The sequence below is a fragment of the Chelonoidis abingdonii genome, chromosome 1, assembly GCF_003597395.2.
Source record: "Chelonoidis abingdonii isolate Lonesome George chromosome 1, CheloAbing_2.0, whole genome shotgun sequence".
NCBI lineage: Eukaryota > Metazoa > Chordata > Testudines > Testudinidae > Chelonoidis > Chelonoidis abingdonii.
The window spans coordinates 131,597,310-131,613,546 of NC_133769.1; the positions used below are offsets into that span (position 1 = coordinate 131,597,310).

Here is a 16,237-nt window from a genome sequence, read left to right on the forward strand (position 1 = left end):
GCATATAAATATGCTATGTAGAGCTTGGATAATAAGTAGATCTGTTTTTAAGCGAACAAATATGGAAATTTTTACAAATTATTTTACTGGATCTTCAAAATGTCAAAATTTTATTGAAATCTTTCAACAAAAATCAAAAAATTTCAGCCAACTCCATAGCTGAACAAAACACTGCATGTTTTTCAATTAAATATTTTTGTTTGAAAATGTTCAGTATTTTTTTTTTAATACTGAAAATCCAGTTTGCAATGGAAAATTTCATCCAGACCCTCAAAATCTGGGCAATTTCTGTCCACTTTAATAATAAGCTAAAGGCTGAAACCACCATAGCATGATGTGAATCCAGAGCATAGATTGTGTCTAAAGTGATTTGAGAAAGTGATGTGGGACCAGTGCTTAATTTGTGCCAGGGCTGAGCCCCAGCACCTCTGGTCTTGGCAATTCAGAGCTCCGGCACCTCTGGGCTTGCTGCATCAGTTATGAATGTAAAAAAATCACTGGAGCCCTGACACCTCTTTTAGTACAAATTAAGCATTTTGTGGGACCAAGGGGGAAAAAAAAGAGTTGGGCTACCTCTTTGGGGCCTGTGGCTCTGGAGCCGCTGGAGAATGCACAGTCTCCCTTCAGACAAAAGGAAAATGACTTTCATTGATTTCAGCATGAATACAACCTTCATCAAATGCAGTGGATTTACCGTTACAATTCCAACAGAAGTAATGCACTCATATTTAGTTAGTTTAAATCAATTTAAATAAGATTAAATAGTGTTTGTGCAGACCTGTGAAAGTGTAAAGCGCTATGGAAGTGCTAAATGCTTGTTCTTTACATTGAATGCTCAGATGGAGGATTGGGGGAAATCAGGTCTGTGTTCAGCCTTAATTCAGCAAGGCACTTACTTGCGTGACTAACTTCAAGCATGTGAGTAACTTCATTGCAGTTTGCTCTGGCCTTTAGACACCTATATTGGCTGACTGATTTTTGTTTGAATCTCCATTGTGTGTTTCCTAAGACAGGGAACAAAGAAAATTAACATGTATAATTTGCTTCCACATATGACTGTTAGAGCAGAATTGATTTATCTAACATTGCTTTCATCTGTTTATGAATCAGAACGAGATGCCTTTGACACCCTCTTTGACCATGCACCAGATAAACTCAGCGTAGTGAAAAAGGTAAAATATTTTACAAATTTGTTTCCTACTGTGCTCAGTAGTGGATTTTTAAGCAGAAAGAGGTCCCAGAAGTCTGGAAACCTGTAGAAAATATTTGTGGTATCAGTGGAAAAAAAATGTCCGTCAGAATCATACAACTTTCACTCCAAAGTTACAACTGAAGTGCTTATCTTGAAGCTTTGTGGCTTGGCCCAGTGCTCACTGGAATCATAGACCCATAGACTTAAAGGTCAGAAGAGACCATTATGATCATCTAGTCTGATCTCCTGCACAACGCAGGCCACAGAATCTCACCCACCCACTCCTGTAACAAACCCCTAACCTATGTCTGAGTTATTGAAGTTCCATCAGATTGTGGTTTAAAGCCTCAAGGTGCAGAGAATCCTCCAGCAAGTGACTTGTACCCCATGCTGCAGAGGAAGGCAAAAAAACCTCCAGGGCCTCTGCTATCTGCCTGGAGGAAATTTCCTTCCCGACCCCAATATATGATCGATCAGATAAACCCTGAGCATGTGGCAAAGACTCACCAGCCACACCAGGAAAGAATTCTCTGTAGTAACTCAGATCCCATCCCATCCACATCCCATCACAGACCTCGAGCATATTTACTGCTAATAATCAAAGATCAATCATTGCCAAACTAGCCTATCCCATCATACCATCCCTCCATAAACTTATCAAGCTTAGTCTTGAAGCCAGATATACTTTTGACTCCACTACTCCCCTTGGAAGGCTGTTCCAGAACTTCACTCTCTAATGTTAGAACTTCATCTAATTTCAAGTCTAACTCCTAGTGTCCAGTTTATATCCATTTTTCTTGTGTCCACATTGGTACTGAGCTAAATAATTCCTCTTCTTCCTGAATATTTATTCTCTGATTATTTATAAAGAGCATCATATTCCCTCAGCCTTCTTTTGGTTAGGCTAAACAAGCCAAGCTCTTTGAGTCTCCTTTCATAAGACGATTTTCCATTCCTCAGATCATCCTAGTAGCTTTTCCAGTAGCTGTTCCAGTATGAATTCATCCTTCTTAAACATAGGAGACCAGAACTGCACACAGTATTCAAGATGAGGTCTCACCAGTGCCTTGTATAACGTACTAATACCTCCCTATCTCTACTGAAATACCTCGCCTAATGCATCCCAAGATTGCATTAGCTTTTTAAGTCATATCACACTGGCGGCTCATAGTCATCCTGTGATCAACCAATACTCGAGGTCCTTCTCTTCCTCTGTTACTTCCAACCGATACATCCCCAATTTATAACAATTCTTATTATTAATCCCTAAATGCATGACCTTGCACTTTCCACTATTAAATTTCATCTATTACTATTACTCCAGTTTACATCATCATCAGATCTTCCTGTATGATATCCAGTCTTCTCTGTATTAGCAATACCTCCAGCTTTGTGTCATCTGCAGACTGTGTAGCACATTCTACTTGTGCCAAGGTCAGTAAAAAAGATTAAACAAGATTGGTCCAAACCGTTCCCTGAGGAATTCACTAGTAACCTCCTTCCAGCGACAGTTCACCTTTCAGTATGACCCTTGTAGTCTCCCCTTTACCAGTTCCTTATCCACCTTTCAATGTTCATATAGATCCCCATCTTTTCCAATTTAGCTAATAATTCCCCATGTAGAACCGTATCAATGCCTTACTGAAATCGAGGTAAATTAGATTCACTGCGGGTATGTCTACACTATGGGATTATTCCGATTTTACATAAACCAGTTTTTGTAAAACAGATTATATAAAGTCGAGTGCACAGGCCACACTAACCACATTAATTCGGCAGTGTGCGTCCATATACGAGGCTAGCGTCGATTTCCAGAGCGTGCACTGTGGGTAGCTATCCTGTAGCTACTTCATAGTTCTGAGTCTGCCTCGCCATTGGAATTCTGGGATGAGCAGCAGTGAATAGTGCAAAAACAGTGTGTGTTTCTGGGTAAATGTCATCACTCATTCCTTTCCGTGAAAGCAATGGCAGACAATCATTTCACGCCCTTTTCCCTGAATTGCCCTGGCAGACCATAGCAGGCAACCATGGTGCCCATTTTGCCTTTTGTCACTGTACTATGTGTACTGGATGCCGCTGACAGAGCGGTACTGCAGTGCTACACAGCAGCATTCATTTGCCATTGCAAGGTAGCAGAGATGGTTACCAGTTGTTGTGTACCGTCTGCTGTGCCATTGTAAAGGTGATGAATGACGGTTATCAGCCGTTCTGTACCGTCTGCTGCTGTCAAGGGTGCTCCTGGCTGGCCTTAGCTGAGTCAGCCGGGGCGCAAAGACAAAATGGAATGACTCCTGAGTCAATCCTCCTTTATGGTTTATCTAAAAATAGTCAGTCCTGCCCAGAATATGGGGCAAGTGTACTAGAGAACCATGTACCAGAGAGCACAGCCGCTCCATGTCAGATCCTGCAGAAATGATGACTGCATGCCATTCACGGAGGGTGCCACTGCAACAACCCATCTGTTGCTTCGCTTCTCCCCCAACCTTCCTGGGCTGCCGTGGCAGTGTCCCCATTTGTGCGATGAAGTAATAAAGAATGCAGGAATAAGAACACTGACTTTTTAGTGGATAAAATGAGGGGGGGCAGCCTCCAGCTGCTATGATAGTCCAGGCAGTACAGAATCTTTCTTTATATATGAAAACGGGTGGGGGGGGGCTGATGGAGCTCAGCCCCTTGCTATGATGAGACGGTTACCAGCCGTTCTGTACTGTCTACGCGGGAATGACTGGGAGTCATTCCTATTTTTACCCAGGGGCCCCCGGCCAACCTCACCTGAGGCCGCCAGGAGCACTCACGGGCTAATATGACGATGGATAGCAGTCATATTGTACCATCTGCCACCGGGAAGGGAGGGGAGAGGAGAGGATGCTGCTATTCATTGGCGCAGCACTGCGTCTACAAGCAAGATACAGTAGACATAGGTGACATAAAAAAGTCAAGAAACGATTTGTTTCCCTTTTCTTCATGGGGGGGAGGGGTAATTGATGAGATATACCTGAAACACCCAGACAATGTATTTGACCTACAGACATTGGAGCTCAGCCAAGAATGCAGATGATTTGGGAGACTGCGGGGACTGTGGGATAGCTGGAGTCCTCAGTCCCCCTCCTCCCTCCATGAGCGTCATTTGATTCTTTGGCTTCCTTATGCTTGTCACGCAGCACTGTGCTGTGGCCTCTATCTATCATAGCCTGGAGATTTTCAATGCTTTCTCATTTCGTCTTCTGTAACAGAGCTGTGATAGAGATTCGTCTGTCATACAGCAATCAGATCCAGTATCTCCGTAAGTCCGTGCTGGAGGTCTTTTTGGATTTGGGACTGCATCACCACCCGTGCTGATCAGAGTCCACGCCGGGCCAACAGGAAATGAAATTCAAAAGTTCGTGGGGCTTTTCCTGTTTACCTGGCCAGTGCATCTGAGTTCGGATTGCTGTCCAGAGCAGTCACAATGATGCACTGTGGGATACTGCCTGAGGCACATATCGTCGATTTGTGGCCACGCTAACCTTAATCCGATATGGTAATACCAATTTCAGCGCGACTCCTCTCATCGGGAGGAGTACAGAAACCGGTTTAAAGAGCCTTTATATCGATATAAAGGCCTCGTGTGACAGGTGCAGCGTTAAATCGGTTTAATGCTGCTAAAATCAGTTTAAACGCGTAGTGTAGACTAGGCCTGTATTTCTTTTGTCTAAAAAATCTATTACCTTCGCAAAGAAGGAGATCAAGTTGGTTTGGCACGATCTACCTTTTTGTAAAACTATGTTGTATTTTGTCCCAATTACCGTTAACCTCATGTCCTTACTACCTTTCTCCTTCAATTATTTTTCCAAGCCTTGCATACTACAGATGTCAAACTAACAGGCCTATAGTTACTCAGTTCCTATTTTAAGAAAGGGAAAAAAAGTGATCCATGTTAGCAATTCTCCAGTCATACGGTACAGCCCTGAGTTTACAGATTCATTAAAATTCTTGCTAATGGGCTTGCAATTTCATGTGCCAGTTCCTTTAATATTCTTGAATGAAGATTATCTGGGCCCCTGATTTTTGTCCCATTAAGCTGTTCAAGTTTGGCTTCTACCTTGAATGTGGTAATATCTACCTCCGTATGCTCATTCCTATTTGCCATCCTACCATTATCCCTAAGCTCCTCATTAGCCTCATTAAAGACTGAGGCAAAGTATTTGTTTAGCTATTGGGCCATGTCTAGATTATCCTTAACCTTCACTCCATCCTCAGTGTTTAGCAGTCCCATTTCTTCTTTCTTTGTTTTCTTCTTATTTATATGGCTATAGAACCTTTTAATATTGGTTTTAATTCCCTTTGCAAGGTCCAACTCTACATGGCTTTTAGCCTTTCTCACTTTATTCCTACATGTTCTGACCTCACTAAGGTAGCTTTCCTTGCTTATCCGTCCCATTTTCCACTCCTTGTAGTCTTTCTGCTTTTTCTTAATCACCTCTCTGAGATGATAACAGGAGTACTTGTGGCACCTTAGAGACTAACAAATTTATGAAATTGATGGATTTCCACTCACTCCTCCAGCTTGATCTGAACCTCCTGCCTATGAATTTTTTCCCCTTTCTTGATAGTTTCTGCAACTTTGACTTGAAGTAATCTCAGGCCTACTCTGCCTTTAGATCAGCCTTAGAATCAGTGAAGACTCCCATAATTTCAAGTGGGTTTTCGATCATTCTTGGTGTTTATATCAGCACTCTTCCATACAGCGCTTTGAGAGAAACTACAGGTATTAATATCCAAAATAATCACCCAGTGTCTGATCTGAGCAATTGCGTTGTACAAGGGGAGCCCTTCCACAGCTAGAGAATCTCACTAGTGTACTGTGGCTGTCAGACGGGTAGATATATAGGTTGTGATTCATCAGTTATGGCTGCAAGAAGTTGTATTACACACACACGCGCGTGTATATGTTTTACTTTCACTCTTAAACTTCACTTTCATTAACACATCCAAAGGGATGCTTACTTACAACAACTGGAACAGTCCTGTGGGTCTGTTCTCCTGATGCAGATCACAGGCCACTCTCTGTTCCACCTTCAACATGCCTCTTTTTGGGGGCAGAGGGAAAAGGAAGACTAGCCATTAATGTGAGCCAGCTTGTGTTAATATATTCATCTGGAAGAGAACAGACAAAGACTTTGCATTATTCCATTAGCGTGTGCAAATACCAATATTAAATTGTTGAGCATAAAACTGAGTAACTATTTTACATAGAGATTGGAACTGAAATTTGTTTCTTTGCATTATCTGATTGTTGTTTGTATTACTAGTAGGGCTGTCAATTAATCGCAGTTAAGTCATGCGATTAACTCAAAAAAATGAATCGTGATTAATTGCACTTATAACAATAGAATACCAATTGAAATTTATTAAATATTTTTGGATTTTTTCTACATTTTCAATATTGATTTCAGTTACAACACAGAATACAATGTGCAAAGTGCTCACTTTATATTATTTTTATTACAAATGTATGGACTGTAAAAATGATAAAGAAATAGTATTTTTCAATTCACCTCATACAAGTACTGAAGTGCTATCTCTTCATCGTGAAAGTTTAACTTACAAATGCAGATTTTTTTGGGTTACATAACAGCACTCAAAAACAAAACAGAGTAAAACTTCAGAGCCTACAAGTCCACTCAGTCCTACTTCTTATTCTGCCAATTGCTAAGACAAACAAGTTTGTTTACATTGACAGGAGATATTGCTGCCTGCTTCTTATTTACAGTGTCACCTGAAAGTGAGAACAGGCATTCACATAGCACTTCTGTAGCTGGCTTTGCTAGGTATTTATGTGCCAGAAATGCTGCTTCATGATTCAGCCACCATTCCAGAGGACATGCTTCCATGCTGATGATGCTCGTTAAAAAAATAATGCATCAATTAAATTTGTGACTGTACTCTTTGGGGGAGAATTGTATGTCTCCTGCTCTGTTTTACCTGCATTCTGCATATATTTCATGTTATAGTAGTCTCAGATGATGACTCGGCACATGTTCGTTTTAAGTACACTTTCACACCAGATTTGACAAAAGGCAAAGAAGGTACTGATGTGAGATTTCTAAAAACAGCTACAGCACTCAACCCAAGGTTTTAACAATCTGAAGAGCCATCCAGAATCTGAGAGGGACAATGTGTGGAGCATGCTTTTAGAAATCTTAAAAGAGCAACATTCTGATGTGGAAACTACACAACCCAAGCCACCAAAAAAGAAAATCAACCTTCTGCTTGTGGCATCTATCTCAGATAATAAAAATGAACATGTGTCAGTCCGCACTGCTTTGGATCATTATCAAGGGGAACCCATCAGCGGCATGAACACGTCCTCTGGAAAGGTGGTTGAAGCATGAAGGGACATATGAATCTTTAGCACATCTGGCATGTAAATATCTTGCAACGCCAGCTATAACAGTGCTATGCGAATGTCTGTTCTCATTTTCAGGTAAACAAGAAGCGGGCAACGTTATCTCCTGTAAATTGTAACCAACCTTGTTTGAGTGACTGGCTGACCAAGAAGTAGGACTGAGTTGACTTGTAGGCTCTAAAGTCTTACATTGTTTTCTTTTTGAATGCAGTTTTTTTGGTATATAATTCTACATTTGTAAGTTCAGTTTTCATGATAAAGAGATTGCACTACAGTACTTATGAGGTGAACTGAAATTTTTTTTTGTTTTTTATAGTGCAAATATTTGTAATTGAAAATAGATATAAAGTGAGCACTGTACACTTTGTATTCTGTGTTGTAATTGAAATTAATATATTTGAAAATATTTAAAATAAATGGTATTCTATTGTTGTTTAACAGTGCGATTAATCACAATTAATTTTTTAATCACTTGACAGCCCTAATTATTAAAGCACCTAGGAGCCCTAGTCATGGACCAGGACAGAAGAGATGTTCTCCAGGGTACATTTAAACTAACATGTTTAGGCTTATGGTCTGGACAAGTTTATTTTTCCATTCTGAAACTGCTGCTAAAGTATTTTTTAAAAGTTGATTGAATTTTAAGTGAATGCTGTCCATTTAATGTAAACTTTAAAATCTGACTCCATGTCACCTCCAAAAATATTTTAAGCAGATGGCTAGGTTGTTGGGATAAATATCTTTAGTATATATTTATGCTGCTGTTTTCCTCTGCTGAATGGTAGCAGATGTCTAGGACCTTGCAGGCCAGGTTCCTTTTGGGATGGAAATCAGACCTACAGAGCCTGGGTATAATCTTATTGTAACTTGTTTCTTTATATACACACATCAGTTCTGGAACAGAGGGGCCACAAACAGCACACAGACCATCCCTTCATTCAAGAATCTCAGCCCAGTGCCAATGCCCAGTTCTCATAGAACAATTTTGGTGCAAGAATTGACTCTGTTTAGAGAATTAAGGCAGGCAGCGCACACTCCTGCCGCTTACCATGGCTCCCCCGAAGAACCTGCAACTGAATCAAAACCACTATAGCATTTCCTCCAAGACTAAAAATGTGCTTGCATGCTGAGAAAAATTACTTGTAAGAGGTGACTCCTGCCATAATATTATTGCAATGAAGATAGTAATTTACACTGCTATATCACTTTAATTCTTATTTTTTTTATTTTTGTGCACTGGCAAAGAGGGTATTGCGACAATTGTTTACCAGGTTTTTTTTAGTCTAATGCTGTATTAACCCTACCATATGGGCATCGGTTCTTGTTTCTAACCTCATTAATCGTTATCATTTTCCTTTACAGTCTCTGATCACCTTTGTGAACAAACACCTAAATAAGCTGAATTTGGAAGTGACTGAATTAGAAACACAGGTAGGAGCTTTATACAAGAAAATAAATCTCAAGGTATAAATTACTAATTTAGGCCCCAGTTGCGCAAACTTTTGCGTATGCTTATCTTTATAGAATATCAGAGTTGGAAGGGACCAATCCCCGGACAGACTTTTGCCCCAATCCGTAAATGGCCCCCTCAAGAATTGAATTTACAACCCTGGGTTTGGCAAGCCAATGCTCAAACCACTGAGCGCTCTCTCCCCTTTTATTCCCTTGGAGGGATACTCATATGTGTTTGCCTTATTTTGTAAGTGAGTGTAATTGGCAGTAATGTTTGCCTCTGGCTGCTTCTGTTGCCCACTTACTGCACACATGACTGATAGCAGATACTGCTGGTAATTTGTAACCTCGCCTGGCTTCAGATAACCAGGGAAGTTTTAGAATATTTAATATTTGTTTGTGGTGTTGACTGTAATATATGGCTGGGTTTCAGACCAATGTTTCTAACACATCAAAGAAAACATTTGCAAAGCACTAGCTATATTAATTAAATTGTGGATGAGAGCAGGTCACAGCATGTCTTTCCCAATTGTGTGAATTCAGGCTGTTGATCTGAACAAGGATAAATCCTCAGTTGATTCAGTAATTGTTGTGGCATAGGTCTATTGTGGCATAGGTCTGTATTTAACTCAGATTACATATTGGATATCCTTCAAAACACTATAACCCAATCAAACGTGTGTTCTGGAGACACTGGGGCATGTTTTTTTCACTCAGCTGAGAGTATATCAGAAGCTTGCATAGCTCTAACTGCTGTAATAGAAACAATTGCACTGTGTAGTGGAAGAGAGTTCATTAAAGAAAAAGACTGCTTTAAAATGGGACTAAGTGGTTAACTTATTCTTTGCTGTTTGCCCAGGAGAGTAAGTGTGGGCACTAGATAGCCTAGGGAATTGGTTATGGACTACTGAGCATTTCATTTAGGTACTTGGTCTGAATCTGGCCTAGGCTGATATGGATTAAATTGATCATCCACTGATTGATGTTCTGGGGCCTTAGTGAATAGGAGGTTTCAGTCCAGTTCTGGGGCCTGGCTATCTGTATCACAAAAATACATTTGAGCTCTCTGCTGAGACACCCATGATTAATTGGACTATGGAGATTTGATCAACCCCAAGAGTTTTGTATGATTGCTGTCAATGTGGTATCTGATTTATGGGTATAGGTCTTTGATCTCCAAGGGCTGTCAATCCAGCACCATTCACCAGGGCTGAAATGTACAAAGAATACAAAAAGTACAAGAAAATGGTCCAGGGAAGGTTAGAGTAAGTGGAAATATTGGTTATATGAGACACTCTCTTCTATTTTAGGAATTAATCAGAGTCTTGGAACTCCGTCATAGCACTCACTGTGGAAGCAATTGCTAAACTGCAGTGCAAAGTGGTCAGAATTAACAAGAATTTTTATGCTTTGGAAAGTAGGTTGAGAGACTATCCTGTCTGACAAGTTACTAGATCACACAAAATTTGGATCACTGAAATGTTGCTTACTTTGGTCAGATAGTGCAGTAGTACATGAACGTGCTGGCTGGGTTATCTGTACTACTGTCCCTAACTAGATGGAATGAGACCTGGTCAAGTGTTTGAGATAACGTCTTCCTCTAGTGGCTGGCCTACAAAGCGGATGTAGCTGAAGATTTTTCAAAGGAACAAATTACAACAAAGACCCTAACTCCTATTCATTTCCAATTGGAGTTAGGCACCACTCTGCCATCTGTGCCTTTTGAAAATCTCCCCCTTAAGTCTACGGACAGCTAACAGGAGGTTCCGCTTCTGCTAATGCAGTAGTGCCTTATCCCATGCCACATTTATGTGGCTCTGGTTTTGGAAGTGTAGGTCTCTGTGGATTGTTGCACTGCTTTATTATATGTATTACTGTAGAGCATAAGAGCCCTAGTCAGGGACCAGGACCCCATGGTTCTGGATGTTGTATGAAGACCACTCCTGCCCCAGAGAACTCTTTGAATATGCCACCTTATCTCTGATAAAAAAAAAAAAAATCCAGGGGATGTCAGAAAAGTCGTATTGGAATCCATATAGGGAATTCTGTTTGACATATACAGTGCCTACCAACATTTAAAAGGAATTGTATTGGTTTAGAGCAGTGATACTCTACTGGTGGTTCTCTTCATAGGCTTGGTGTGGCTCTCCGTATGGGTTCGAGCACCTCATCCTATGTCATGTGAACCTACATATGGTATAAAACAAGGAAAAGGTGTGTAAAAGAATTGTGTGTGGTCTTCTGGGTTGTGTTTTAAAGATATAGTTTCCCATTGTCAATGTAGCACGTAGTTATTCGTAGTGAGGGGGGTGAAAACAGTGTTCTCAGATGTGGGGAGACATCCCTGTGGCCCTCTGCAGCAACCTGTCTAGCCACTTAGGGCTAGGTCAATGGACTCCAAAGAAAAACCCGTTTGGCATTCCTCAGCTGCAAGGATATTGACAGCGAGACAGGACCTTGATGGCTGAGTCAGAGGAGAAGAGGAACTGGCCAGGGGTCCTACTGTTTCTGACACAAGTGCAGTAAATTCCTTCCCAGCCCTGAGTGGGGCAAAAAGTAGATTATTAAATGTCTGTAAACCAGCTAATGAAGTGCTGCCAGTAGAGGTAAATGGTTTGGGCTATTTATGTTGGTTTTTTTCTCGTTGCAAAGCCTTGCATGAAATCTAATGCCTCTTGCCTGCCATCTGGGAATTTCACCAGTATCTCTCCTCAGTTTGCAGATGGCGTCTATTTGGTATTGCTCATGGGTCTGCTTGAAGACTATTTTGTTCCACTCCACAACTTTTATTTAACGCCTGAAAGTTTTGATCAGAAGGTGAGTAGAAATTCCAGTTTGTGCTCCTCTCACTACCATATCACACATGCAATTTTCCATCCATTGGCTGAATTCTCCTCATACCCAATTAAGCCAGAATATAGCATATCCTTTCTTTCAAAGGCTGTAGCAAAGATGCATTCGTTGTACCATTTAGCAGTTACTAGAATCTGTACTTTAAAGGTTGACTGTGAAACAAAGGTGTAAATCCCAATGACTTGGCCAGTACCTCCTGAATGACTCCAGCAGCTAGGCTAAGAAGGGCATTGAGCACATGAATACCTATAAACATATTTAAGAGAAGAAAAGCTAGGTCCTGCGATGTCCAGCACAGCTGGGGTCAGATGATGTTTATAAACCCAAAGGGTATAAAATAATAAATAGTTTACCCTTACATAGAACTTTAACATGTTCCAATTGAATTACTTGTTTAATTATTATTACAGCAATGCTTAGAGGCCACTCTGAGACCAGGGCCTTATTTTGCTAGGCATCGTATATAGTCACAATAAGAGACAATCCCTGCCCTGAGCTGCGTACAATCCAAGAAAAGCAAAAGGTGGGACACAGGAAGTCTTATCCCCATTTTACATGTGGGAAACTGAGGCACAAAGAGACTAAGTGAGTTGGCCAAGCTAGCACAGGCAGGCAGTACCACAGTGCCAGGAATTGAACCCAGTATTCTCAGTCCAGTGCCTTCACCACAAAGCCATCCTTTATCTTTCCTAATTTTTGTCACTTCCCTGTAAAAGAGGGAAATAAGTAATGTTACCTCTTGTGTACACGAGGAACTGAGGCAGAGCGGTGGTGACTTGGCCAAGGCCACACAGCCAGTCTCTGACAGTACTGGGATTAGAACTCGTTTGCTGAGCACCGACAGTGGGATTGACCCTGTACCAGACACACAGTCAGACATAGACTCTGATCCGGCAATGAGCGTCCCATAGGCAGCATGCAACGCAAAGTCCCACTGAAGTCAATCAGAATCTACACCGGCTCAGGGATCTGCTTGTGCACAAGTCTCTTCAGAATTGGGGGGGCCATTGTTCCTGCCCCAAAGGGTTTATGCTTTAGGTGCACAGACAGCACACTAGGAGACCCAGAGGAAAACTCTAGCTAAGTATTTTCATGTATTACTTTAAATTTGGTAAGATACGAATGATGGCGTCTGTGGTCTAAAGTGGGTTATTGTGGATGAGCATCTCAGACGAAGTGAGCTATGAGGAGAGGGTAAGGATTTGCCAGGCTGTTGCAGGGAAGTTGTTCCATTGGACGGTGTAGACCAGTGGTGCCTAGAGCGATAAGCAGGTTGTGAATATTGCGTGTCATTGGAAGGGGCGACAGGTTGTCCATGTTGGACCTTCCCAACAGCCATAGAGAGGAGGGCCAGTGCTGACTGCCCGCTAGGGTTGGGTCCCATGGGCCCTCTCTTGAGATGGGGGTGCCACAGGGCTGAAACTGAGTAAGGGGCTTTGCGACCTGGTGCACTGGGGGCCACAGCCTGGCTGAGGTTTGGCCCCGCCATTCCTCCGTCATGGTGGAGGAGTGGCAGGTCCAAACCTGAGTGGCAGAGGGGCAGCCAGCTCTGCTCCTCCTCACTGCTGCTGGGGGGGCTGGCTCCTACACCAGGGCTTGCCTGCCCTCGTCCCACTTTCAGCAGCTCGTTTCCCCTCTGTTCTGCCCACAGGACTTACAGAGTACTGGGAAAGGGGCAGCAGGGAGCCCTGGAGTATATCATTTGAAAAATTTCAGGGATGGCCCTTGGTGTAGATATCCTGGTTTACTGTTAGCCTCCAGGCTATGTAATCCTTCTCCATGCTATGCAGTGGTGCAAGTATGGTGGTACGGTCCGGTACGCCATACCAGTAAGATATTCATAGCTGGTATGGTGTACTGGAAAGATACAGGAGGAGCCTGCTCCACCCCCAGCCCTTCCAGGCAGCTGCATCTCCTGAGTCCTCCTGCCTGGGGTCTGTACAGCAGCCATGCTGGAGGACAGGGCTGTGGGAGGTGAGGTTGATGGTGGTACAGCAACCCACATGCTGCTCCTTTCCCTGCTGCGGTTCCCGGGAGAGCCCTGAGCAGCCCTGCCGGAGGACAGGGCTTGTGGGGGTGGGATACAGCAGCTGCTTTTGCCCCACATTCTTCTGCTCTTTTCACTGCTGCGGTTCCAGAGAGCCTTGATCTCCCTGAAACCTTGGCAGTGAAAGGAGCAAAACGTCGGGCTGCTAGGCAGCCCCACACCAGCAGCTCCTCCAAACAGCTGTGTCTCCGGAGTACTCCTGCCTGGGGTCTGTACAGCCCCTTCGAGTCTGGCTCCTTGTTCTGGTGGGGTTCTGTGGTAGCTCTGGTCTGAGCGCATAGTGCATTCCGGGGTTATGAATAGGAGTGAAGCTGGCCGCATCAGGGGTTGGCATGTTAGTAAAGTTGCAGGAACTTAGTACTCTTTAAGGGCACAATCCTGCAAAACGCTGAGCACTTTCAGTTCCTGCTGACTTTAGTGAAGGTGGTTGAGACCCAGCGTCTATCTGGAGGAACCCAACACCTTAAAGGACTTGGTCTTCACTGCCCAACTCACCTTTGATGGATATAGCTCATCCTCATCAGAAGGGATCGTACTATATACCGTGGGGCAAAAAATATATTGTACCAAATTAGGAAAGTATTTTAACTGGCTGAAGAGTTTGCTGAAATTCCCTGCCCTGTTAACTGGTGTTGATCCTGCTGAGAAACAGCAATGTGGGCTTTGCTCACTCCCTGAGGCAGGTGATTAGTTGCCAGATGTGGATGTATGGGAGGTAGGAGTGGCTTCCTGGAGAGAAGAGAATCCAGGATGTGGTCGGAGAAATCCTATGAGAGAAACACCTAGGAGTAACTGAGCCTGAGGATAAGATCTGAGTAGATCTTTGTTATCTTAGAGTTTTATTTTCCTAATAAACAAATGCCAAGGGAGCGGGTGGTGATGGACTTCATATTCTGTGTGGACTGTGTTTATAGAGCAGGTTGGAAAATATTTTATTACTTCATTAAAAAAACCCTCAATGGGTGGTACTTACCTTTTTCTTCAGACTCTTTCTTTCTCTCTCTCTTATGGGTTGAGTTTTCTTGAATATAAAATCGTACAACACCTATCTATAGTGTTATAGCTACGCAGCTGTGATTGTGTTGTTGCTTGTTTATGTCTAGCGGCATGAGATTCATGATGAACTAAAGTTATTAGATATTGTTTTGAAACAGACACAGAAGAAGAAAATGTGTTCGTGAGCATGGGGGAGGGATTAGTTAGCTTTTATTTGTGAACTGTGCATCTCTTTCTACCTCTGAAATTAGTTTTGCCTAAATAAATCAAGGAAAAACAGGATTAGGAGGAAAGATTACAATTCTCATCAATTAACCCAACAAAGGGTGCTTTTTCTTATCCTACTACACTGAGATGAGTAGTTTTAATTAAATCTCCCCCCTCATGCCACATATCTCCAGCGTCAGTCACTTAGGGGACAAAAATACAAAGATATCTTTATCCAAATTACCTTTCCATGTGCAGAGAAGAATTTCTTAAACTTCAGTAGGCATCCAGAAGAAAAGCTGATTGCTCACGTTAAATCCTTTCAGACTAACATTCTCTCCCCAAGGTTTCTCTTCTAAGGGCTTGTCTACACCGGCAATTTACTGCGGTGGAACTTTCTGGCTCAGGGATGTGAAAAAACACCCCCCCGGGCGCAAGTTTCAGCTCTGTAAAGTGCCAGTGTAGACAGTGCACCAGCGCTGGAAGTCACACCCCTCGTGGAGGTGGGTTTTTTTTTAGAGCACTGGGAGAGCCCTCTCCCAGCACTGCACCATGACCACACAGCGTAGACTAGCCCTAATTGAGCCTTCTCATATTTTCTTTCACGTGTCTCCCTGTTCTGTTCTCTGACTTTGCCTTAATTTGAAGAGTACTTTTTTGTGGATTACTATTGCTGCTTGGTACTAAGTTTGTAATGATCGAGTGAAAATCATTTGAAAATGTTAAGCCTGACCTTACTTCTAATCTTTCTGTCTCTAATTGTCACCTGCTTTCTGGTGAGTAACTGCTGTTAAGTTCCTTACTGCATTGATGGCAGATGATCTGCTCCTTGGAGTCTGAAACACTATAACTTACCTTGAATATACAGGCAGGAAGAGCCCACCAGAAATGCAGATGTTTCTGCTCTCATATAAAGGCTCTGACATCTTGACTTCTCCACGTCCCTTCCTGCCCTACATTTGTATGATTTATTGATCTCAGTAGCACACCAGTCTCCAACACAGAGACTTGATTGTTCTGCCAAGCTTTCATGGGTTTCCTAATTCAGACTGTACTCATTAAATTTTGACTCTTTAAATTTGGAAACTTCCTTCCTTCTTAA

The 16,237-nt window shown here is 42.4% G+C and overlaps 1 protein-coding gene across 5 annotated transcripts in view; it reads left to right on the top strand.

Moving 5' to 3' along the window:
- The window catches only part of PARVB (parvin beta), a 121,170-nt gene that overhangs the window by 98,174 nt on the left and 6,759 nt on the right, over positions 1-16,237 (top strand). For all 5 annotated transcript variants that reach the window (XM_032781979.2, XM_032781983.2, XM_032781982.2 and 2 more), the window contains exons 9-11: positions 1,111-1,172; positions 8,943-9,011; positions 11,748-11,849. In XM_032781979.2, coding sequence (XP_032637870.1) covers positions 1,111-1,172; positions 8,943-9,011; positions 11,748-11,849 — 233 coding nt within the window. The remainder of the gene's footprint in view (positions 1-1,110; positions 1,173-8,942; positions 9,012-11,747; positions 11,850-16,237) is intronic.